The sequence below is a fragment of the Diadema antillarum genome, unplaced genomic scaffold (assembly GCF_040938485.1).
Source record: "Diadema antillarum isolate AM-2024a unplaced genomic scaffold, OU_Dant_1.0 seq00002187_RagTag, whole genome shotgun sequence".
Taxonomy (NCBI): domain Eukaryota; kingdom Metazoa; phylum Echinodermata; class Echinoidea; order Diadematoida; family Diadematidae; genus Diadema; species Diadema antillarum.
The window spans coordinates 149580-176861 of NW_027272824.1; the positions used below are offsets into that span (position 1 = coordinate 149580).

Consider the following 27282-nt stretch of genomic DNA (forward strand, 5'->3'; position numbering starts at 1 on the left):
TCCGACATTGTGATGTTAAGCAATCCAAGGTGGACAAGGCATATCAAATGAAAGAAAGATATTATTCAGAGGGTGAAGATTCAGGTGTGAGTTTCTTCACTTTGTCTCTTCTACAAATTCTTTTTTTTTAAAATTCTATTTCTTCATTTTCTATTTAATGCTGAAGATCTTTGTGCCAATCTCTCTCTGTCTCTCATCCAATATCAATCTAAACTCCTTTCTCTCGCTCTCCCTTTTTGACGAAAGCCTTCGCTTTATTTTTTGCACTGTCTCTACTGTATGCTTCCCTGCACAGTTCTACAATCTATTGCCCGGTTTCAATGCCACACGTGATGTGGCAGACATCATTACACATTCTATAAATCATCATCCAGTCATCCTCACACTTATATAAAAATTTATCATCACAATTTTATACAAAAGAAATCAGCAATTTCCACAACTAGAGGATTTTTTTTTCCTTTTCTGTAAAACGAGTATAAAAGATGCACCCATGCCAGGTCGCAGGGTGGCAGAGACTCGCTTGGTCCATTTTTTTCGACCCAGTTCTGTCGGCAGCAGTGAGAAGAAAGAAGGCGAGGGGTTTCTTGAATTGGTCTTCAACCTGCAGTCACCTGGCAAGCTTCTGCAGTTTCAAGAATATGGCACAGAGACACTGGAGTCTGAACGATTCAGACTAGCAGCCAGTGTTCGAGAGGAACAGTTCATCAGATTTTCATAGAGACCATTCCGGACGTTCGTATGAAAACAAATAAGCAAACAAAAACGATGGATGAACGGTAACAATACGTTCCCGCTTCCGATCTCGTTTGGTCATCTCTCTACCCCACTTCTCTCTCTCCCCCGTCACTGCCCCCATAAAACGGCTGCCACCTCCCGTTGCCTATGACCCCGCCCATCTCACATGTGGGGGGTGTTGGAGCCGTCCCTCGAGCTGAGCAAGTCCACCAGGCTGAGGTCCTCCGACATCATCCCGCCGGCCCCGCCCGCCGCCTGGCCGGGCTGGCCCAGGGTGCCCTGGGGGCGGACCATGGCCCCGCCTTGCTGCATCATCATCATCTGTTGCTGCTGTTGTTGTTGAGTTTGTTGCTGCTGCTGCTGAGGGTGGCCCTGTTGCTGCCACTGCATGGGTTGCTGCTGGCCTGGTGGCCCCTGGGGAAAAAAAAAATCAAAACATTGACGGGAAACATAGAGATCTTGGTGTCAAATGCAGCACAAAGATACGTAACTTTTCCTCCCAGCGTGACGGTAACCGAACAGTAACAACAACAATAATTAAAGAATAATGCACCAAGTCACACGACTTTGATGCAGCCTCACACAATGGCAGGGATTCAGTTGAGAGATAATTATGGCAAATCTCTCCCACATGATTCTAAGTCCCCATGACTATACTACAATTTATACTCTAAAGTACATTGCAGGGTGAATACACCACACCACAGAGCTTTTTCCTTTTTTTTTTTTTTATAATAGTGCTATAGCAGCTTAATAGTATTCCCACTTCAAAGATTCCAATTTGTTTGTGTAAATAATATTTCTGAAGAAATCAAATCCATCTGTAGGCTATAGATCAAAATACTACTGGAACTTTCACTGTAAATTCTAGCACAAATTATGAAGTCCTGATCAATGTCTTGTGTGTCATATAAGAACTGTTATGTGACAAAACACTCACAATATGTCTGAGCTGCGGGTTGTTGCTTGCCAGCTGCTGGCTCTGGGCAGGAGTCGGGTGTCGGCCCGCCCCGGCCCCCATGCCTTGCTGTCCCCTGGGCTGGCCCATGTGGGGCATGCGGGGCTGCAGGCCACCAGCGGCACCGGCGCCGGGGGCACCGCCAGCCCCCGCCATTCCCGCCGCGGTGGCCATGCCCGGCGCACCCCCTGCCGCCGCCCCCGGGGCTCCCGGCTGGCTGAACTTGGCCTGGTTGAGTTGGACCTCGAGCTGCTTGGCCGCCTGAAGCTGCTGTGTTAGTTTGTTGATCATGGCCTGGGGGGGGGGGGGGGAGATCAAGGACAGTAGAAAGAGAACAGTTTGATAACCACCATGCCTTCATCCTATCTCCTTTGACATTCAGGGGCCTGTTGCATAAATTCTTTTACCTGAGCAATACTCAGGAGGGACTGAAAACTCACATATATGATTTGGCCATTGACTTTAACACAGGACAAAACTCTGTTAGAAACCTGAGTTTTCTCATGTAAAAAGTTTTATGCAACAGGCACCAGGTCATGTCAGTATTCTTGGGAATTCACAAGAATTCAGAAGTACAGTTGAACTTTGCTTTAAAGAGGTCTGACACAAGAAGCCCTCTTTATTACGAGGCGAATTTGCAAGTCCTAATTGGCTTTTATATTTCTTTTTATTTTGTACCCTGTTTGTGAGAAATCTGAGCCCTGTTGTATTTAAGTTAAGATAAAACATAAGTCAGAAAATCAAACATATGTCTCTGAGTACTCAATTCTGATTGGCTAATACCTGACTTACGTTTGACTTTCTGATCTGTTTGATTGCATCTGATTATGCAACAGGGCAATGCTTGTTAGAACAAGGTTCCCCTGCAGTTAAATCTATTTCACAACTACTTGAAAGAGTACACAATGTTAAGGGTAGAAAAAACTAATATCACAAATTTTCTCAGTGAATAAAATACAATCAGTACAAAGTATTGGAGATATAATTGTCATCAGTTATAACTACAGAAACAAAAACACCCCATTTGTTTGTCGTACAACCAAATTAACAGCTACGAGTATGTGTTTAAGTTCTGTTTCATAATGTTTACATAATTCCTATCTCCACTGAAGTGAGTCATCTGCCACACAAAGTAAATATTCAGACATTTCCTTTCACCCTAGTAATTTCTATTTACAGTGAAGTGCATCATTTGCCATCCAAAGACACCTTCAGATCTATCACTATACTTTCCTGACTTTCCTTTCACCATAAATCACAAATATGTATTGACATCATATTTAACCCTTTGGATGATAACTTGTTTTAATGCACAATAGAGGGCGCCATAAAGCAAATGTCTGTATTGTTCTGAAGAGTAACGAAGTGATGAGGTCACAGACTTTTGTTACAGCACGGGGTGGAACCAGGAGCGAGTATAAACACTCGGGCTATGCAGGTGAGGCTGTTTCAAATCAGTTTCCATGGCGATGAATCATTATGACATCACACTTGGGTTCTCTACTGGGGCAATATTCCACCAGCTTGCATCCGTACCAACGGAAACATCGCAAACTTTGATGAACATACAATGTAGACATGATGCCAGTAGAAACAACCCGTTTTCACAGCCAAAAATCATCACACGCCGAGCATCCATTAATGAAGATGGAGATGTCCCAGCGCAAACTCTTTCGGAGAAGTCGCGGCGTAATCACAACCACGTCTGCAGCGAGTGATCGGCAGGTGTGTTAGACCTGCAGAGCCCCCTCCTTCCCTCTTCATCTCTTCCTTCTCCTCTGACAATCCAAAATATCACAAATATTTGGAAGTTTGTCTTTGGAAAAAGAGAGAAGGGGCCAAATGTCACAAGACAGTGAATTATCACAAAAAACATCTGGGCCAAAGTTTGTGGGTAACCTACAGAAAAATGTCATCAGAAAATATCGCCAGAAAATTGCAGACCCACAATGTGATTTTTCCTATTAAACTCCATGCAAAGTTTGGCATTTTGCAGTGAAAAAAGCTCACTTCAGTAAAATCATGATATTTGTTATGTGTCTTCCATGCGACGTTTGGACTCCCCCACGATTTAATTCACCCATGATTCAATGGGTTCATTGCAGTTATGATATCTTATGAGAACAGACCGAGGAGCACCAATGAAGTCGAGGTATCAAGAAAAAACAAAAATCAGATCAAAGACCAGTTTGGCGTCAGCAGAGATTATCTCCTGCCTGCCCAGCTCCCATCGGTATATGACGTAATTGTTCACCAAGCCAATGTCGAGATATGCATTTCAGCTGATAAAAAAAGGCCATGGAAAAAAAAGTCAGAAAAACTTGCTTATGACCTATACATAAAAACTGCCATCACAGCAAATTGGAGACAGACAGACAGACAGACACTCGGATAAACAGATGGCCGGATGGATGAATAGAAGGACAGACTGATAAACCGACCTATTTATATATGTGTATGTTGTGAGTATGGAAATTGATGAGATAGGAGTATGTATGTATGAAATGAATGGGCGCATTGCTGCAGTGCAATTGGACTTTGAGTTGCCATGGAGACGATGGAAATCTGGCGTAATAGAATGAGAAGTGAGACCAAGGCAATGTGTCAGAATGATTTGATTACAATTGATGCATCGGTGGTAGATATTAATATTTCATGAGCGCATGCACATATTATGGTCATTAGTATTCCCAGCTCTTCCCATCGCTGCGACACTCTCGCGCGCCTGGGATGCTGCGCCCTCTCAGACATATAAAATGCTCCCATCTACGTTCGGCACAGGGAGGGGCAGATTAAAGTAGAGCCGGTGTCTTAGCCACGCCTTGTCTATATCACATTGTTTCACCTTGCCAGGGTACCAGATGCCAGCCCTAGGGGTCTATGTATCAAGGGTTTATTGCCATTTGGTCTAATATCAAATGGTCTGCTTTCCAGTTCATCCAACACAACTACGGCTAAACTCATTCGGTCTAATATCAATTTCCTCTAACTCCCATTTCGTCTAATCCTCACTTGGTCTAATGTCCAGTTTGGCTTATTATCATATCGTCTAATGACCAGATGGTCGAATTGCAATTTTGACTCCTTGGATTTTTTTTTGCCATTTTGTCTCATAAACTTTGGGTATTAGATGAAATGGGCAAGGCCCATCTGGAAGTAGACTAACTGGTAATGAGGCTAAGTGGCAATTGGACTAAATGGTCATTAGACGAATTTGTTATTTTAAATTTTTCTTCTTATTTTAAATCTGGGTCTCTAATGAAAGATCAACCTTTCCATTTGATCTTAGACTTCTTCCTAAGACCAACTTGAAAAAGGTTACGCTCTGATTCTGAATGGGTCATGTGCTGGCTAATACAGGTTCCTGTAATTCACAGTGGTGTAGCTATTAGGAACCCAATTCTGATTCCCCAGGCCCTGGTTGGAAACACCTGTTTTATGAGACTACACACGGCAAGCAACTTTGATGACCTGCAACCTTTAGGCGCAGGCTGCCGTCACGACGACTGACTGATGGGAAAAAACATAAAGATTCATTCTTACAGGCACATTGGTGGTTCTATGCAACTGTAAAAGCAGTTGCATACCACAAGCAATATTCCTATATTTTGAGCAATATTTTCATTGAGCAGATTTGTTTTACAAATGACATTAACGCCACTCGCCAGTTAGTGTTAAAGGGTGTTTACTGTCGATATCCAAACAAACTACCGATATGGTTAACAGACACAACCTCAAGGGCATAGGTGTAATGACAAGTGTTGGTGAGTATTGCACAGGATGTTTTCTCGGGCAAACTGGTGGGGTCCCTCTCCTGATCTATCTGCTTCTTGGAGAAGGAACCTTTTTCTGGAAGTGGGAGGCGGCTGCTGGGGCGGAGCTTGTTGCTGGTGCTGCTCGTGGGTGGGGGGGGGGGGGGAGTACAGTGATAGAGACCAGGTAATGAGAGGGAGAGAGGAGGAGGAGGGGGTGGAGAGATAAAGAGGAGGAGGAGGAAGGGGAGGAGGAGAAGAGGAAGAGGAAGAGGAAGGGAAAGTAAGGATGAGGAGGAGGGGGATGAGGAAGAAGAGCAAGAGGAAAATTAAGAGGAGAGGAGGAGGAGGAGGAGGAGAAGATGGAGGCAAGGAAGAGGAGGAGGAAGTGGAGGAAGAGAAAGAGGAGGTAGAGGAGGAAGAGAAAGAGAACCGGAGGAAGGAGAAGAGGAGGAGGAGGAGGGAGGAGAAGAGCAGGAAGAGAAGGTGGAAGCGAAGGAAGAGAAGAGGAGAGAGAGAGGAGGAAGAGGAGAGGGGAAGAGAAGAAGGAGAGAGGAGAAGGAGGAGGAGGAAGAGAAGAAGAGAAAGAGGAAGAAGAGAGGAAGAGGGAAAGAGGGATGAAGAGAAGAGAAGAGGAAGAAGAAGAGAGATGGGGAAAGAGAGAAGAAGAGAAGAGGAGGAAGGAGGTGAAGAAGAGGAGAAGGAAAAGAGGAAGAGAGAAGAGGAGGAAGTAGAGAGAGGAAACACGGAGGAAAATAGGAAAGGAGGAGAAGAAGGAAAGAAGGAGGAGGCGTGGGGTCCGTTGAGTTTGGGAGTATTGGATGAGATGGACACACACGTGAGTGAAAGAGATGAAGTGAAAGATAAATATTGAGCATGAATGAGATGATAGTGATGTGTGAGGATAGAGGAGTTTGGGAAGCAAATGACAGAAAAGGTAGAGAAAGAGAAAAATTATGAAATTTTTGGAATGTATGCAGAAAAACAAGAGGAAACAGGTACATGACCAAACATATCATGACGGAATAAAGAAAGAGCGAGAGAGAGAAAGAAAGAAGAAAGACAGAAAGAAGAAGCAGAAAGAGATAAGATTGACAGAAGGACATGACAGACAGAAAGAGAGTGATATTGCATGGAACGCACAACTAATGGATGGGAGCAGGACCACAATAACATAAACATATTAGTTTAAAACAAAACAAAAACACCATTCAAGTAGAAGGGAGAGAGCAGAACCATATAACATATAAAAAGAAAGATAGAAAGAGAGAGAGAGACAGAGGAATAGTAAGTATACAGAAAGAAAAGTTGCAGAAATTTGGGCAGAGTGAGGAAGGGATCAGAATAATGAGCAAGAAAAAAAAAAGGAAAAATGTTAATGAAATGAGACACCACAAATGGCGTAGTGTGTTTACCTTTTGCACATTAAAGTTTTTAGAATATCAAATTAGCAATCTGCTGAGGAGATATCCTACGAAAAGGTGACTTTGATACTTTCAGTGCGTTCAAAGAAACACACACTAATAAGCTTCAGTGGATAGGATTTTAAAAAATATTTAAAAAATGTGAAATGTTGACATTTTCACAAGTCTCTATGAAAGAGCCATATCTGTCACCACGACATGTAAATATTTGCAAATTGATATCTATGTAAAGGGGGGGTGTTGTTGTAAATGGTGAATCCCTTAAAAAACAACAAAAACATACCTTCCAAGTTCCAGCCCATAAGAAGGATGTAAGATGATGAAAGTTGTTATCTATTTATCTATCTATCACTATTTTATATTCTATATATTATTATTATTATTTTTTGAATGATAACGTCACTGTCAATGTTTGGTGAAAACCTGGGAAAGAAAGATTCTTGATTTTCCTTTAAGGAGTGATTATAATCACATTTTTACTGTTTGATTTGTTAAATCTTATGATGGTGAACTCAATCAAGATATGGGGTGGAGTTTATCTTTTACTCTATTGACACTATCTATGAGCTTAGATTCTGAATGTTAAAGAGTGGGAGAGTAAATTAGCAATTATCTATTTCAGGAAATTCAGCTTAAAAAAGAATGCCTCTGGCAACACTTCATGGCAGAGGCACAAGAATGCCTGAAGTATACTTTTACTCTTGGTATCTTTTCCATTTTTTTCTTCTCTGAAAACTTAGCATTCATTAGTGACAATAATATTCTTTCCTCAACAGTAAGTGCCTGTTTATTTATGACATGCCCGTGTGTGATTAGCTGGATTATTGTTTTAGAAGCATTTATTCAATTTTCTTTATCTTGAATACAGGAAAGCGTTTTGAAGATCTTATCTTATAAACTCTATTAGCCTTATGTGAAATTAAAACAAAGACATGCATTTGTGGAGCAACATACATATATTCTTGGCTAGACGTTAAACACAGAATTTAGGAGAAGTCCAGAATTTGGAGTGTTAAGTAGAAAAGGTGAAACTAAGTCAGAAAACAGCCCCTGATGAAGTTTAGGTGATTCCACTCTAAAGACAAAAACTTCCCACATACTGCAAAAGTGGAATTTTTCACACATTTTATGCAATTAGAAACCAACACGAAAATTAAAGCACACAAATATATTTTTTGCTTGTCGTATGTACATGTACCACTATTGGATGTCCTGATTCATCGGAATTAAAAGCATGCAAAATTCATCTTACCCGGCCCAGCAGGAAAAAATTACTTGCAGTAAATGGTAATTATGATCAAAGAAAGCTAAAAAGAGGATGAATAGGCAATAGTTACCCATGATTATAACAGCAAACCATGTTAAAAAAAGAGGCCAATTCTAGTTAACCATTTGTGTGCTCTGTGTGCTGAGTGACACAGAAAACCCCATAGCAATGTATACATGCTGTCTAAAGTCCTTTTGGCACAGAAAGAGCTAATGTGGGACACCACATCTCAGCCGTGATCTGGCAAAACTATGTATCTCCTTTGAAGCGATTTCGAGATATTCACATTTTAAGTTTAAACGCCTGCCGTTTAAACATAGAGTAATTTACATAACTTAGAATTGTGTTCTATAATTAAAAGGAAACTTTTATGTTTTATCTAACTCAAAATACATGAACATTGCCACATATTTAAGTTTATTAAAAGATATGTAGTTCTGCCTGATCATGAGAATCCCATAGATTGTGTACAAATACGACACGCGTGTACAGATCGGAGCTAGATTTAACCCAAAACCTTGATATTTGAGAATTTTATTGCAAAAATGACAAAGAGTTATAACATCATATTTTAACACATTAAGCATGATGTTAAGAAAAACTCAATAAGCCAAAAAACAAAAAATGTCAAAAAATCAAGATACGTAGTCCTGCCAAATCACGGCCGATCTGCCAACCCTTAAATAAAAACCTCTAAAAATTGAAATACAAGGATGAATAAATCTTCTTCTTTCTGGGGACAAAAAAAAAAGAGAGAATATTTCTATTCCAAAGAAATACATGTAGTTGGCAGTTAACCCTAACTTACCTGGGCTATTTAGCGAGATTGAATTCCGGGGGGCGGAATCTCGGCTGTTTATCGCGCGATTGCCGCAAAATTTTGCATGAACATAAAGCCGGATGTAATCTACATGACTGTTAGGTTAAATTTTCAAGAAATTTGCATTTTCTATTTTAAATTAATTAATTAATTATGCAAATATATGCAAAAAACCTCATTTTCGTCTGTAATTGGCTTATAAAAGCTTATGGAATGCTGATTTTTGGTGCAAATATTCCTATTGACATTCTGAACATTTGTGCATAAAAAAGAATTCAGTATCGAAACTAATTTCTTATGTTTTTTATTGTTTTATCAATTTTTTATGTATTTCTTTGTTTTTTCGAACTTTTTTTTCCAGCAGAATTTGTCATACACATTTTTTGAAGCATAATTATACTAAAATGAATTGATTTCAGCCATTAAAATCAAAAATATGAATTTTTATATGAATTAGTTGAAAAAACACAATTTGTATTGACTTTGTACACAAAATCAGTTTTTTGAGCAATTCTGGGGTTGACGAAAATTTTTTGAAGGGGCGTTGCTTCGGAACAGTATGCCCGGGCCCGACAAATTTGGTCTCAAAAGTTGCGCGAGATTTGAAAGTAAAAAGTCAGCGAGTGGCGCGGTCAAAAAATTTTGCGCGCCGGAATGATCATGGAATTCGTTGAGGGGGGGCCATTATGGCCCCCCCCCCCCCCTCCAGGTACAATAAGTTAGGGTTAAGGGAAAAGTTGAAAACACCAACTGAAGTATGTAAAGCCCAACCCTTCACAATGATGGTGTGGAATTAGATCATTATTTTCCTGTCGATGCCAGGTTTAACAGATGATGTGCGTGAGTGAAACCTTCATGCAATTTCCACAGAGAAATTCAGTGATACGCATATTGATACATGAGATATTATTTACAGTACATATCGAAATAAGGTTTTCCATAATATAGATCCCAATGTGAGGCTTCGCCCATTCTAAAAATGTTACAGAGGTGCGAGTGGGCAAGCAAGTTCTGTTAACAAGATTCAAACCTTGCGCGTCAGCCCCAAACAATTTTCTCAAGCAGGCCAAAGTGCAAGGTTTTTTTATGTGAGTGACTTTTACGCTGAAGTGGTATGAAGCTAGCTGCTTGATGGATATTTGCTCGACAGCATAAGAGATGTAAGAATGACAGTTAACAAGTTGCTGGTCTGAAAAGCGGAGCAGGTTTACGCTTACAATGCAGTGCATATATGCTCTTTCTTTTCTTTTCTTTTTGTGCCTATCTTTGAGAAATCACAGCATAATTTTTCAAATTAGTTACTTTAAGAAAAATCACATTTTATCAATCTAAAGGGGTGCATCACTGGTGTATATCTAACAAAAAAATACTCACACAAGATACCTATAACTAATATTTTCCTTATCACAATAATATACGTTCAGTTCTGTTCAGCACCCTTTCAAGTCCATCGATCAGCAACAGAATATCAACGATACTAAAAAAGTAATGTAATCATTTAATGTAATCATTCACAGCATTCAGCAATAAAATGCAAGCACAATGCAGATTGTGCCACTCTTGCCGGTGCGCTGAATATGCGACTGATATCAGTCCAGCTTGCAGCTAGTATTTTTTGGATAAATTCATGAAGGTGAGGTTGTGTGAAACTGTTATTCATGAGTCAGATTTTATAGCTGAATGATGGGGGGGGGGGGGGGCATGGGGCATGGCACTGCACACATCCTTCCAAACACACACGCAAAATGAGCTTCTTTCTGTCATATGATGTGGGGGAGGAGGAAAACTTCCAAAAGCATGGACAGTTGTGATATCCTTTTTTTTTTTTGGGGGGGGGGAGGGGGGAATTTGTCTGTTTTTTCTTGTTTGTTTGTTTGGGTTTATCTGTTCATACAGGGGAAGGAAATGAGAAACAACAGCAGTAGGCACCAACTTCTTATCACTGATCCTCTTTTGCCCAGAGTTCTCACGCCACTGGACACACAGGCAGTATTTACCACGACCGTGTCCAAAGTGTGCAATGAAAGAAATGGTCGTTGACTTTGAAGCTGAAATAATATCTATACTCCTGTATCTGGATGATACCTTCAACTTTGGTGCTGGTACCCGCCAATGCTACCATCCACTGACCAGCCTACCATCTCCATACAACGCTGTGATGAAATCCACCGAGTTAGTACAGTGAGGGCATTCAGAAGCCCAGCAACATGCTCATGTGAACAGATAGACCTTTGACCATGTACAAGACACAGCTATATGGCGGCAGCAACATGAGAATCTAAAGGGATCTTCCCCTCGCCATAGTACAGAGTGTGCTTAAACCCAAAATGTAAAGAAAATTTCATCACGTATACGACTTGCTGAGCAAACAGAAGTGGACCCTCCGAAGTTCACCTCTTTGCCTAAAAAAGTTTGAACACTGAGGGCACTTTTGCCATAAGTAGGTGTCCAGATTGTCCCATGATACACCTCCACAGCAAAATGAAACAACATCTGCCATGCAATGTGGCTGGTAGAGCACACACACGACACAAGACAAGTGACGCTACATCGGTGGCAATGTAAATGCCACTAAATCCTTATTAGCCTCCAGACGCTTCATCCTGCCAGGGAATATGATCCACATGGTCCTTATCATCCTGAGTTATGTAATAACTGAATTTTCAAACATGTGTTACTATTCATTGATCTGTAGATGTATGTAATTTGTGTGGAAAACTTGAAGGCATAATTCACTGTTTGCAGATGAAACAAAAACCCAGCATTAGTGCTTTATATAGTTCTAAATGTGAGTTAGGGATAGAAACAACCCCTGTAAAAATTTGAATCGGTAAAATCGATGTTAAGTATCAAATATACAAAATGCGAACAATAGTTATAATAAAAATGTTTCCATACTAAACCGTCTACAGTTACAGTTTACTGAGAAAAATACAGATATCTCCTTACATTTTAGGCTTTATCGTGAAAATTGTACATGACACGATGTTTTGTGGTACAACAGACCTACATATATGCATTAAATGTCATATCTTGAAACTTTTTTAAATCACTGTTCCCAAAGGTAAACAGGACCTTTATTGAATGGAGTAACCATTGACTAGATTCATGTTCATACGACTATTCTCAGTAGCATCACCACTATTACTATCCCTACTTCTGTCATCATTAGAATAAAAAAGGTATTCAGGGATCAAATCATGACAACATTTAGCGTCATTTGATGACAAGACATGGTTCTCACCTGCACTTGCTGGGCCTGCCCTGCCCCGCTAGACACCCCTGCGTAGCTGGTGGCGGTCTGCTGAGCCGGACTGGCCTGCGCCTGCGACTGCTGGGTCTGGGCCTGGGCTGCCTTCTGTCGAGCTGCCGCCGCTGCAGCTGCAGCGGCCGCGGCGGCCGAGGCAGCAGCCGCTGCGGCCGTCTGGGCCTGGCTTTGCTGCTGGGGTGTCTGCTGCTGTTGCTGCTGTTGCTGCTGCTGCTGTTGTTGTTGTTGCTGGTTCTAGAATGAAAAAGCCGAGAACATGAATGAACCAGGGATGCCCACATCAAAATCAGGTCAATTCCTATGAACAAATCGGGAAGATACCAGTGTAAAACATGAAACTCAACAGGCTAGAATAATATTTGAAACAAAGAGCCTTTCTAATTCTATTGTGAGGACATGAAGAAAAATTTGAAGTTCTTTGAGGTCCTCCTGCAGTGTGAGGGCAACTTGGCAGCTCTGCCTGCACTAAATATTTTCCTAATTTCCTAATTTCTGTTGATCCTTCTTTTGAACAATTAATGTGCTTTGTTCAGCAATTGGCGCACATGCTGAATTGCTCTTCTTTACTGATTGACACTGATGCCAGGGAAATTAATTGCTAACAAATTCAGATCATCCAATCCCCCTAATCCCCACTGCGCTTTCATGGACTGCCCATTGAACTGAGGTACATTGCTACACCTGAGTGGGCTGGTTAACTTAACAGCTAGGTTGAGTTTGGATGGCTTACTCGATGCTGATGAAAAGGCTTGGCACATTTAGGGCTACAGTGTAGAGTTTGGGGGACGTACTGGATGTATCATATGTGACCGTGCATCACAAAACCAACAAAAAGTCGCCACACATGGATTTTTAGTTAAGGGCAGATTCTGAATGAGCAGACTCTAGGCTTTAAAATGATGTATAGCTCAATTCAAATGGACTCCCCTAAACCTATCTAAATATTGGACAGAAAGCAGACACACTCTGGAAAAGTGTGAACCAAGAAAAGAGGCTCTGAAGTACAGGTTCTATCTGTCTATTTAAGCACTTTACCAAACCGTGCTTTACCAAACCGTGCTAGCTGTGTGATGAATGGGACAAAAAACAGGATGTAAACCACTGGGGTAACAGCAATGAAGAGATTACCAGATTAAGTTGAAATTCAGCATGCTCTATAAACACATCCTGTCCATGATAAATGCCATCTTTCAATGCAGTAGCCTCATCCTTTCAAAAGTTATTCGAGTTTAAAGTGAAGAGTGTGCAAAGGATTTTCAAGAACTGAAAAGGGGCATCTAAGATAAACCTGATCACACTACTCTACCAAAAAACGGGGTTGTAGAAAAACTGCTGAAAACCCACTTTCCCATTCAATTTATGATCCTAAATCCAAGAATAATGTAGAAGAAGAATAGCTCCTTCAGAAAATATGGGGGAAAACTAAAAATTGACTCGGTTGACCCGTTTCACCATTTTTGAGTCCTCACGTAAAATCAAGGGGTGTGATTTTTTTCTTTGTTTTGTGATGCATGGTCACATATGATATCAGACTGCTGAATCGAGGCAGCAGGAGGCCACACCTGCTCCTGGTTCTTCTTGTGCTTGGTGACGAGGGCCCTGAACGTGTTGACGAAGGCGGCCTGGTCGTTGGGTATCAGTCCCACAAACTGGTGTTTCTGCTGGGAGTACAGCAAGATCAGCACACGGATGCTAGAGGGACCCTCGGTAGGGAAGTGCACGCAGCCAGCCTGGTTCGATGGTTTGTGGGGGGAAGGGAGATTGTAAAAGAAGGTAAAATGAGAACACAAAGACAGAGAGACAGATACGACAAACATACTTATAAAATGGGCTTTAGAATCTCTGTAATCTGGGCCCTGTTTCATAAAACTTGTTATCAGTGACAAGTTGTCATACTTGTGACAAGCTACTGAAATCCTTGCATCTGATTGGCTGAAAGTAAATTTGTCATAGAAATGTGGCAGTTGTCACTAATAACAATTTTTATGAAACGGGCTCCTGATTGCTAAATTGTCATGCACTGATTTTTACTGATCCACACCGAGCCATGTGGCCGGCAAAATCTGAACGCATGGCTCAAATCTTGTATAGTGTAGTAGGTGTACCGGACGCATGATGGGGAAAAGTGGTTGTATTTCATGAATTTACGGGCCCATTTTATACCACAAATGATGCACAGGCCTATTTCATGGATCAGTGAGAATTGGATGCTCTCATTTAACTTTGGATCAGTCTAAAACCCACGAGTGCAGCTCGTGGGTTTAAACAGTTCCAAAGTTAAACTCGCGCATCCAATTCTCATCAATCCACTCTGTCCTGTGCATCATTTGTATAATGTACCTTCACACGACTAAATTCAAGACCATCTTAATAGTGCTAAATAAACATGAGGAAAACCATGATCGATATGATCCCTTTAAGCTTGATTACATCTGCCTCATAATGAAAAAGGAAGGAAACTTCATTTTGGTCAACTCTACTGGTCTATGGTAATGTAAAGAGAAAAGAAGGTGAAGAAGAAGATGATGATGAAGAAGAAGAGGAAGAAGAAGAAAAATAAAAGTGGTAATTGTGGCTGTAGTTTAGAGGTAGGAGTAGCCAAGCGAATGACATTTAGAGTTCCCTGAAACACAGTACAACCTCCAGAGGTCATGCTGTGTTTACCTCAGACACCTGGGACTTTAAATGGACAAAGCACAAGCCTGACCTCCAGATGTTGGGCTGTGTTTATCCCAGACAAGGGAACTCTAAATGGTTGTAGGGTAGACACGGCACAAACTTTCAGTGACCAGGGCCCTGTTTTATGAAGACTTCCAAGTCTATGGCAGCCTGTGTGGTAAGGGAATTTACAATCGATTATATCTTTGATAAAACGGGGCCCTGTACAGGGATCTCGCCAGCGTATATCACCCTTGTCGGCCCCGACAAGCGTGCGGTTTGAAGAAGCAATTGCCGACAAGGGCAAAACTTGCCGACAAGGGTAACACCACGCGTGAACTTGCCGACAAGGGTAACTTGCTTGACGAGCTAAGTTCGGACCAATTTCTCGCCTTTTTCAGTCTTTATTATCTGGCTAGAAAAGAAGCTAGATGTTGAAAGCAGCAGCAGTTTACATACTTATACAAGTGCAAAAATTTACCCACGCAGTCATCGCACCTATCACAACAACGCGGCTCAACAGAGCGACGTACTAGCTGATACCAGGGAGGTCTCACCTCCCTGCTGATACACACCACATCACACACTTGCTCACTCACATGCGCTCTGATTTGGGATCCACACACACATGCACAAGCACCCAGCCGGCCACTTACAGCCGCCTGTGCGTGTACAATGGTACAGTGTATTGTGAGAGGGAGAGAGAGGACGGAAAGAGAGGGTTGGAGGCCGAAGGAGGCTGAGGAAGGCTGACACGTGCTCGCTTGTTGTCACGCTTGTTGTCGGGTTACGCAAAAACAAACGATATGAAATGCATGCCCCCCTCCGCCAAAGGTTGTATTTTTTTTTTTTTTTTTGGCTGCTTTGGTTTGTTTGTTAGTTTGTCTGCCTGTCTGTCTCTTTTTTCGCAAAATAAGTCAAAATTTGGGAACAGATTAGGATGAAATTTTCAGGAACAGTTGGTTGGTAAAATGGCGCAATGAACAGATGATTAAATTTTGATAGTGAGCAGGATTTATAATACCACCGAAATTCACCGCCAGGATCCAGGATCTTTAGACTTTGTTTCGTATATTTGAAAGGATTCGTATCAATTCTTTAGGAAGCTGGCCATCGGCAATGACGCAAAATTAGATGCGTTCAAAGCATTGCCGCAGAGAGAAAATTAACTCCATTTTTCGTTAAAAAAAAGAAAAGAAAAAAGAACTTGCGATGGAGTAAGCAAATGCAAATTGTTATTTAGGTTTTGGTAGTTTCAGTGGGTTATTTTTTTTTTTTAATCTAAAAAGCCATGCGTTCCATTTTAGCCTTTTCAATTTCTATGGATTTGTAAACGTCATTCGTGAATATTCCATTTTCCTTCTCCGGGCCGAAATTTATAGTAATTCTGTCATGATGGTCTTTCAAGTTCAACGTATACGTAATGCTCCACGTGCTTCTGGCTTGGGTTTGTTAAAAGGTGGGTTAGGGGGCCTTCACGGGCAGAAAATAAATGATGATCATTCATCAATGTTCCCAGTTGGTTTACATGCTATGTACACGCTGTTTACGACCACTGAAGCAAGGTGGCAGTACGCGCGACATTCTTTATCTGACACCTGGCTTTCGTGGAAATTTCATGGAAATTTCCACAAGCCATGATATCAAGTTTCCCCACTGCTTGAGGTCGTGCTTTTTTTTATTCTTCATTACGAACATTAATTTGTTCAACTTGAAAAGTGTAGATAATTTGCTTTGAGGACGTGTTTCTTTCTTCTTCTTTTTTTTTTTTCATTGCAGCATCGGTAACATTTTGTTTTGTTCATCGTCCCTGCATGGCAGGGGTTCATGGGAGGAGAACGATAGGAATGACTGGGGAGAAAATAAACTGAAAGAAGGAAGCATCTTTTGAGCGAGCTGTCTTTGTTTTTCTCTACACCAGCATCAGTTATCGCCGCCAAGATTCATTTTTTTTTTTGTTACTCCGACAGATTAATGATAAAATGATGCTAGATTCTTTATTCTGAAGGTTCGTTAATCCAAAAATGATTAAGAAAAAATGTCCGTTCATTTCACGACGAAATCAGTTTTGTTATTTCGAACGTTCTGCCAGTGAAATTTCGGAATAAAACGACGGCACAAAACAGCGTGTTTTCGTACTCTAAGGGTCTGTTATTCCGACAGAAGTAGTAATGATGAAATAATAAATTGTAGATTCTTTATTCTGAAGGTTCGTTAACCGAAAATTGAATAAAGAAAAATGTCCGTAAATTTCAAAACGAAATCAGTACGTCATTTCAAACGTTTTGCCAGTGAAATTTGGGAATAAAACGACTGCCCCAAAACACTCAGTTGCAGTTTTCTTACTCTGAGGGTTCGTTACTCCGACAGATTAATGATAAAATAATGCTAGATTCCCTATTCTGAAGGTTCGTTAATCCAAAAAATGATTAAGAAAAAATGTCCGTTCATTTCACAACGAAATCAGTTTTGTTATTTCGAACGTTTCTGTCAGTGAAATTTCGGAATAAAACGACGGCACAAAACAGCGTGTTTTCGTACTCTATAAGGGTTTGTTATTCCGACAGAAGTAGTAATGATGAAATAATAATAGATTCTTTATTCTGAAGGTTCGTTAACCAAAAATTGAATAAAGAAAAATGTCCGTAAATTTCAAAACGAAATCAGTACGTCATTTCAAACGTTTTGCCAGTGAAATTTGGAATAAAACTGCCCAAAAAACAGTTGCACTTTTCTTACTCTTAGGGTTCGTTACTCCGACAGATAAATGAAAAAATAATGCTATATTCCTTATTCTGAAGGTTCGTTAATCCAAAAATGATTTTAAAACATGTCCGTTCATTTCACAACGAAATCAGTTTTGTTATTTCGAACGTTTCCGTCAGTGAAATTTCAGAATAAAACGACGGCCCCAAAACGGTTACAGTTTTCTTTTACTCTGAAGGTTCGTTACTGCGAAAGAATAACGATATAATACTTTAGATTCTTAATTCTGAACGATCGTTAATCGGAAAACGATAAAGAAGAAATGAAAACGGTTACAGTTTTCTTACCCTCAGGGTTCGTTACTCCGAAAGAATAATGGCAAAATAATACTCTACATTCTTAATTCTGAATGACCGTTAATAGAAAAATTATAAAGGAGAAAATATTCGTTTATATCCAAACGAAATCAGTTTTGTTATTTCGAATGTTCTGCCAGTATAATTTCGGAATACAACAACGGCCCCAAAAGGGTGTTTTCTTATTCTGAAGCAATCACGATGATAGATGATAGATTCCTTTCTGAAGGTTCGTTGATCGGAAAATAAAAAATAAAAAATGTTTGTTAATCTTCGAACGAAAGCAGTTTTATTTTGAACATTCATCTGTAGTACCGACCTTTGGTGTTGTTGTTGTTTTCGATTACAAACCTTCGAAGTACTCATGAATCGTTTCATTTTATGATTAAACAAACCTTCGGAATAATGACCATCATTACATTTTTGTATGATATCTCTTTGATGTCACGGCCAAACTACCGCAGTATACCCAGAAAGGAAAGTGCAACCATGTCCCGAAAGTTCTCGATCGCTTCTCGCGCATCTGCATGCAATAGGCCTACCACGTGGTCGAGCAGACGGCGAGAAAGCAACACGGCGCGCGTAGTTGCGATGCAGAGACGGCTAATTATTGCAACAGTCAAACAGGAAAGGCCTAAAAGAAATCGGAACCTCCACCATCGGCACCTACTTCTCTTTCATTTATTATTTAGGAACTGCCGCTAACAAAAGGTATGGAGTTTCTGCATTGTGTCTGTGAGAATATGCCCCTCACAACGTTCATTACATCTCCGTGAAAATGTCGCATTTAGTGGCATTTTAGCGGCGATTCATCTGATTCATCTGTGTTGTATTGAGCATTACCCACCCCCAGAACAGCGCGCATAAATGCCGACAAGCGTGAAGAAATTCCTGGCGAGAACCCTGCTGTACTATCTTTGGTGCGAGTATGCACACGTGCGCTCGTAAAAACTGCCTGCGTCTCTCGAGGAGAAACACGCATCCAATGGTTTCCATGGAAATGTATGCCAATCTCATGCCAGCAAACAAGGAACTCTAAACAGGGGCTTCTCTGACCCCCACTGGGCTGGCAATTCTCTGGAGGTTCTCTGAGTAAAGGGGGCTCTAAATGGGAAATTGACATAAGCCACACAAAAGGAAGATAGTGAAAAATAAAATAACCACAAATACATCCTCTGACAATAAAAAATAGTGAGAGAATGATTTTTTAAGGAGGAAAACACAAGGAGGGGGGCATTAAAGAGGACAGGAAATGAAATCGCCAACTTACGAAGGGTTTCTGTGTTGACTTGATGAGTGCCCTGTATGACAGCAAATCGTTGTCCTTGTCGGGAAACTGGAAGAACACGGTCTTGTTATTCTTGACGAGGGTGCCGAGTTGTTGCTGAAGAAGGAGAAGAGTGGATAACATCTCAACTCCATGCTCAAATAATAAATAATAAATAATGACTTCCCCTTACAATCAATCCTGTCACCCTCCCATCACCTACTACCATTATTATCATCCTTATCATCACACCCCCATCATTATCGTCATAGTTATTACTGCTTCCAGCACAACATCAACTATGACATTTATAACACTCCTCCTCCCCTTCTCCTACTCCACCTCATCATCATCTGCACCATCATCATTACTAACATCACCATTATCAAGATCAGCGTCATTACCATCATCACCATCATTACCAACATCACCATCATCACGGTGACCATAATCACCTTCACTATCATCACCATCATCATCAACATCACCATCATCATCATCACCATCACCACTATCATCACCATCATCATCATCACCACCTACATCACCATGATCATCACCATCATCATAATCATCATCATCATCTTACCATCATCATCATCACCATTACCATCATCACCATCTTCATCATTACCAACTTCATCATCACCATTATCCCCATCATCATTATCATCACCATCACCATTATAATCATCACCATCATCACCATCATTACCATCATCAACATCATTATCATCATCATCACCATCACCATCAACACCAACATCACCATCACCATCACCATAATAATCATAATGACCACCATCACCTTCATCATCACCATGATCATCATTATCACCATCATCATCATCATTGCTGTCATAGCAATGAGCTTCATGCCCTCCTCCTCCTCCCCAAACCATCCCTTATGCATTGCTGCTCACCAGAAACTTGTGGGGGATGACCTGCATGATGAGCTGCTTGGGCCAGCTGTCCGTCTTAAGGTTGGCGTCCGGCTGGGAGAGGATGTGGCAGTTGACGGACCTGGTCAGTTTCTGGTCATTTGGCACTGTCCTTGACCGCTGGCAGAGCACAATGTATTGCAGGTAAAAAGAACAAGAGAATGAGTGAGTCACAGACAGATTGTATACTGTAAAACATGATATATTCACGGCATGAATTTTTCGCGAATTGGAGCCGACGGCCTTTTTTGCGGCATGAAATTTTCGCGAACTGCCACTGGCATTCAATGCATATAGTGTAGACAAGAACTTTCTATCGCGAATCTTGGCGCTCGCGAAATTCGTAAAATTAAAATGCACGCGAACATTCCTCGTTTTACAGTATCTTCTATGATTACAAACATTTCATCTCGAAAAAATATAACAAATTAGATTAATGGAAATCATATTGCTTACTGTAAAAGTGGACATTTTTGCTCATTCAATTTTTAACGCTCCATCAGGTAAAATTAATTTTATATGTTTTCATTTCTACAAAATCAAAACAATATAGATGTAGCATTACATGCAAAACATTTGAATGCTTTTATATTTGCGTTCGTTTCATGTCACACAATATGCACAAATAGTTCCATACTGCAATAAGTTCCACTTTTACAGTACAAAGTACATGTAGTTTTTACACTATTTTTGTGTTTGCAACTTTTACAAATCCATAAGTTTCTGCAAAATTAGCAACTTGCAAAAATACTGCCTCCTGTGACAAAGATTTGTCATATACAGTATGGCCTCACAGTAATTATTGCAACATAAATTATGGCAAACCACTGTGGTAACAAAAGTTATCACTTGCAAAAGAATGCGTGGAGGAATGAAAAATGAGGAATGAAAAATCAGAAAAAAAACCAAACACTTCATACCATACATTTTGGTCAATAGTCTGATTGGTCAATACTCTGATTTACATAGAGCAATTACAGGCTGAAATTAGCATCTACTGAAGTGAGATGCTAACACATATTATACAACCGCTAAAAAGAATGTAGCTATCCCATTGGTCGATTGCCCATCACCAATTTTGTTTAAGCAAAAATGGATAGCGCATGTTTTCCATTGCACGGCTCTGATGTCACAATAAACAAACATTTGTTGTGCGCACTCAAGAATTCCCAAGCACGCTTGCAAGCGCGTACTTTTGTCACTCATTTTTGTAAAACAACTTTGACCGCTCTGTTTGGCATATGTACGTACTAATACACTTGATGGCTGACTGTGATTGTGCAGCTACTCATTCCCCATCATCACGGAAATGGTTGTCATTTCTGTGCTAGATTCAAGAATCTGTGTAGACTGCATCTGTTGATGTCCGAAATGTTGTATAAACCCAATAGTGTATGGTCTTTACTCGTGTAATGGAACAAGATTTCGCACTCGGTGCAAAATCTTGAACCATCGCACTCGTGACCATTCACTATTTTGCATATTACTTCTACTTCTACTTCTACGGTGCTTCTTATCAAAGCCTGTTCAGCAACTGGATGAGTGATGACGGAACATTAATACAACTTGATCTAAAATCTAAATTTTAGCTAGAAAAAAAATCATCAAAAAGCAGATGAACATGGACTAAAAGAGAAGCTCTTTGGAGGGAGATGAGAAGAAATCTTGAAAGCATCTCACATCATGCCACTCTAAGGAGCCGGTCCAAATGATCTGCTGGGTAGGGGGCTGGACCTGGGTGGGTGGTTGTCCGGCCATCTGGGGCGGTTGTCCGGCCATCTGGGGCGGTTGTCCGGCCATCTGGGGTGGTTGTCCTGCCATCTGGGGCGGCTGTCCAGCTAACTGGGCTGGCTGGGGTATTCTGGTGGCTACGCCTATATTTGCTCCCTGTAAAGGCAATCAATCAATCAACATCTTTTAATATTTCTGCATCAGCAACTTTGGACAATGTGCACAAAATATTGGGTACTGGCACCAATCTGCACTCAAAGTATACAAGGGTTATGATTGAATGTAGCATGTACACTGTATACACAACATATTTTGAGGTGTTTTTTTTTTTCCCAAAGATTTTGTGAGTCGATGATATTTCGCAAAATCAACAACTTGCAAAAATATTGCCTCCTGAAACATAGATGCCCTGCATATATCTACAATTTGACTTTTCTCTCTCTCGAAGAGGGACGACATGTTTTTCACAATCCACCAAGGTGGTTCTTAATTGTGAATTTAACCCATTGAGGATGAGTCGCGAGTATACTTGGGCAAGCGTCACTGGGAAATGCATGTTGTAGCAAACTCAAACCGTCCTCAACAGGTTAAACACTCACAAAACTGTCTTCCAAGTCCCAGCCTGCAAGACATTACATACTGTAAAACACACTATTTTCGCGGCATGAAATTTTTGCGAATTGGAGCCGACGGCCTTTTTCGCAGCATGACATATTCGTGAGTTGCCTCTAACATTCAATGCATGTAGTGTAGACAAGAACTTTCGCGTGCATTTTAATTTCGCTAATCTCGGCTCTCGCAAAATTCACAAAATTAAAATGCACGCAAACATTCCTCGTTTTACAGTACGTAAGATGCATGGCACATGCATTACTGACAGCAAACTTGGGGTGGTTCTACTACCTAATACCACAGAGGTATCTTGGAGTCTCACTAAAGGGTAAAAAGGCATCATTCAGAATTACCTTTGGTGCTTGGGGCCAGTCTGTTACGTAATACAAATATATCGGTAATGAAATGAATACCATTTCTTTTATCTGTATATTATGAATTTGTTCTATATCTTGGACACTTGAAGATAGTCACTAAACTCACATCTCGCATGTAATTACCAAATTTCAAGTTAGCACAAGTAATTGAAAATAATGTCCAATCTCCCCTAACTACCATTTCGGTACCCTTTAGTACTGGACCCACTTTGGGTGGTACTCATATAAACTATTTTTTCTTAATAACTAGCAAGTTGAATTCTTTCCACTTACCCCCTGCTGCTGCTGCTGCTGCTGCTGTTGCTGTTGCTGCTGCTGTGGATGCATAGCCTGAGCGGACATCATGCCGGCGGGCTGGGGGATCTGCGGAGCTGGGCCCTGTGGGCCGAAGCTGACCGGGGTGGGGATCCCCGGGGTACCACCCTTCTGGGCGGGGTTGCTCACCGGAGGCGCCACGGAGCCCGGCTGCTGGGGAAACTGGTTCATGCCTTGTGACTGCATGTGCTGACCGACTGAGGACAATTGAATGAGTGAAAGGAGAAGATAAGAGATTCTTTGTGTTTGATGTTGTTGTTGTTAGTTAGTATGTTTGTTTGTTGTTGTTGCTGGTTTTGTTTTTTTTTTGGGGGGGGGTGGAGGGGTTAAAGGAATGGTATAGTATTGGTTGTGGTCCTAATAAAAGATGGGTCCCACTTTTATTTGGACCATTTTGTGTTTGAATATCTCCACCATTTCAAAATGGATTTTCATCAAAAAAACTTTGAATTCCTTTTAGAATTGTATGTCTTTCATATTTTACGAGTGGTTGGATGAATATCAGTTTTGAAACGGCTGAGATATCCCAAAACAAAGTGGTCCTAATAAAAGGTGGGTTCCACCAGTTATTCAGACCACAACCAAAACTATACAATCCCTTTAAAACTCAGTAGTCCCTAAAGGGAACAGCCGGGCTAAGACTGTTGCTTCACATGTTTTCGCTTTCATCCTTTACACGTATGTACCCCTGCACATAGCTCCTCTTGCCAAGCTTTTTTCACAAGCATTCCATCAACTTTCCCAAACTTAACACAGTCGTCAAGTTTAAGTTTCGTAAGTCCACTCAAGTGCAGCAATGAGCCTCAATCCAACAGGAAGGCCATGGTGATGTGGTAGGGATTAGGGGGGATTAGTTAATCTCTATGCACTCCCAATAGCTCCCATACACCTGTGCAAATAGGAAAACTAGGCACTCCCGACAGGTGCGCAAATTGGTGAACGCTGCAAAGTTTACAAATTTTAGAAAAAAACCTAAACAAACATGATTTCCATATAATGAAACCCTACTCTTTACATAATGTGGAAGAAAAAGAAAACATTCAAAAAGAAAAGATATAGGAAGCAGCCTCGTCATTATATAAATATATATTTTATGTATTGTTTTGTGTACATCAGCAAAAAGATAAAAAACGTACAAAGTCAACCCCTAAAATTTGGCCTGTTTATCTCCATATTCACTTTTGTGACTAGGACTACAAAAACGGTGTATGTTGGGGGTTTATAGTTTGTGTGTCCCTTTTGCATCCCTCAGAATTAGATTCCTCCCATAAGATGGTACATGTATATTAAAGGTAAGTTATTCAGACCTCTCCTCAGAATGATAAAACAGGAAACTTCTCTGGAATGGAGGAGGAAACAAATTTCCAGTCCTGGACATTTTTCAAACACCCCATCATGCTCACTACAAAAAGGGAGCCTTTTCTTGAGTGACATGTGTTTAATGTATTTTTCGTTTCTCTTTAAAGAATGAATAGTATGAAGTGTATTACGGTAAGATTTCAAATATGAATTTGGGAGCCATTATTCTTTAACCACGCAAAATGTTCTGACTTCTGAAAAAGGGAGATACAACCTTTAACCCTAAAAAGACTGGGCTATTTTAATGCCTCGCAGGACTGGGGGGGGGGGGGGGGGGGGCTCATTGGGGCCCTCCTTTAGATCTTGGCCATTGACGCATGATCGCAAGGAAAATTGGCACGCGCGTCACCCATAAGGTAATCTACAAAACTGAATAGGTAATTATTTCACAATTATTCAAATTTAATCTTATTGAATGCACATAAAAAAATGGCAGTATCAAAATTTTTTCTCATACATTTCATTGTTTTTAACTTTTTGTTTGTTAGTTTTTTTTCGATGGAAATCATCGGCGACACTATTCCAATCATAAACAACATGAAATTAATTGATTTTAATCAGTAAAAGTAAAAATAATGATATACTTACGAATTCTGGTCAGAAACAGAATTTGCATTGGATTTGTACATGAAATCACGTTTTTGAGCAATTTTGGGTCTGACATGCACTTACGAAATATTACGTAACTTCAGAACCGCATACCCTGGCGTCGCGAATTTGGTCTCAAAAGTTGTGCAAGACTTAAAAGAAAAAAGTCACGAAACGTCGCAGCGCGAGCTTTTTACGTTACAGTTTTATCGTGAAAAATGTCGAGGGGGGGGTGGGGCTTTTGCCCAGTCTTTTTAGGGTTAAGCTATGAAAATGTCACTCCTATCTCTCACACACAAGCAGACACCCAACATACCCTGAGGCTGTGCTCTGTGTTTCTCAGCCTCCTTTAAGATCTCTTGTGCCGCGGCCAGGGCAGCAGTGGGTGCTCGGGGACCCGATGATGTTGTGGTCGCCTAGGCAACAAGAAAGATGAAAAGGAATCGAGGTCAATGCACTGCATTTATGGTGGTGAGGTTCACCCTTGCGTAAAGCACAAATCGTTTCATTAATCACAAGCATTACTCTGCACATGTACCCAAAAAAACCCCCTGAATCAACCATAAGAAAAGGGAGAAAATCAGACAATTCTTTTATTGCATGATGATCTGGAGCTGCATAAAAGCTTGTCAAGCACACAATAAATAACAGGCCGGTTGATTTCAGTGTAACCTTCAAGCTTTTACAAATTACTTGCTGAAGTAGTTATGTACCTCAATCCTTGAAATGTCTGACTGACATCAGGTGTGGATGTGGCAGATATATGAGTTTGTGGAGAGAGTTCTAGGCATGTGGATGTACTCATTGAACAGGAATACAGGATATGAGCTGTACACAGGTTTGAGAGTGATGTGGGCATCCAGTTATAATGAAGTCCTTGGGACCAGCAGTTTTTCTTCTTTATATCAAAATTTGTTTTTATCAATATTTTGTCAAATCAAAACAAAAAATTAAAATATATGAAGATATAGATTATTATTTTGGAACCTGAATTTTTACTTCATTGTAATTACATGTAGTTATAACCACATTCTTTAATGGGAGTGCACTGTAGAAAGATGTATGGGTGTGTGTTGAGATTGAGGGACAGTGTGGGGAAGGGGATAGACAGGGGGGTGTGGCAGGGATCGGGAGGGGTGTAGGGGGAGCCACGCCTCACCTGGGTCATAGTGTGGGAGAGGGGCTGCGACGTGGTGATGGTGACGTTGGGCTGGAGCTGGTTGAGACCAATCTGGACCCCGCCATGCGCACCACCCATGGGTGAGGCCACAGGCCCCCCGCCCTGCAACATCTGCGTGATGTTGCTCTTGGGCCCCACCTGTTGTTGTTGTTGCTGCTGCTGCTACAACCAAGACAATTCAAAAGCTACTTACATAGCGAGAAGTACTTTGTATCAGTTGGGGATGGCCTGTATCTTCCTAACAATCCTGGAAACTTTGGCAGGGCTTGTCATAGTTCTGGCACCTTCTAGAAAAATACATTTCCCTGTGACTTAACGAGGCTACAACTAAAGATCAGACTGACATTCGTCTGCATTCTCTCTCATAAACTTTGGATTCCAGCAATAAAACATGAACACAATATTAAACAATATACTGAAAGTAATGTCGATAGTAATAATGGAGGACATTTATGGTGAATTAATTTTTCATGACTTCTCCTTTAGTTTCAGTTCATTTTTTTAAATATATGATTATATCGATGACACTCCAGGACTGATAAAATGTTATCAAACATCCATAAATTTTCAAGGCTATTGATGACTGTCAGAACTCTGGTTTATCTGACAGTATCCAAGAGTATAGTGATGGAAATTATGTTTGTCTTTGAAAAATAGTGTGACAAAAAAGAGAACGCAACGATCATCTAGTGGCACAGAGAGACATAGTGACCAGCTTTCTATAGCTTGGTTGACATTTGCACCACAAAAAAATATATGCTGCTGAAGTTCGTAAACAGCTCCTGAGGCAAACGGTGATCCTTAGGGGTACGGGGGTTAGCTCTCACTAATGACTACCGTGGCACATAGACAGCTATAAACATATTACGTACCGTGGTGTACACGTAATCATATTTGACACTGAAAATACTCATCACAATGGCTGTCGCATCGAACCTATCTATGTCAATCATGCTTGAGCAATT

At 40.8% G+C, this 27282-nt stretch overlaps 1 protein-coding gene across 1 annotated transcript; it reads right to left on the reverse strand.

Annotated features, from left to right (window-relative positions):
- Positions 1 to 126: 126 nt before the first annotated feature.
- LOC139714193 (uncharacterized) lies at positions 127 to 27270 on the reverse strand. Its single transcript, XM_071625909.1, has 11 exons — positions 27190 to 27270; positions 26297 to 26479; positions 25454 to 25553; positions 23149 to 23387; positions 21836 to 22042; positions 20138 to 20275; positions 19218 to 19331; positions 13790 to 13957; positions 12204 to 12461; positions 1679 to 1990; positions 127 to 1152 (listed from the first exon to the last, which is right to left on the reverse strand). The coding sequence occupies exons 1-11, from the start codon at positions 27268 to 27270 to the stop codon at positions 901 to 903; spliced, it is 2052 nt and encodes a 683-aa protein (XP_071482010.1). The 3' UTR covers positions 127 to 900.
- Between the last annotated feature and the right edge of the window lie 12 nt (positions 27271 to 27282).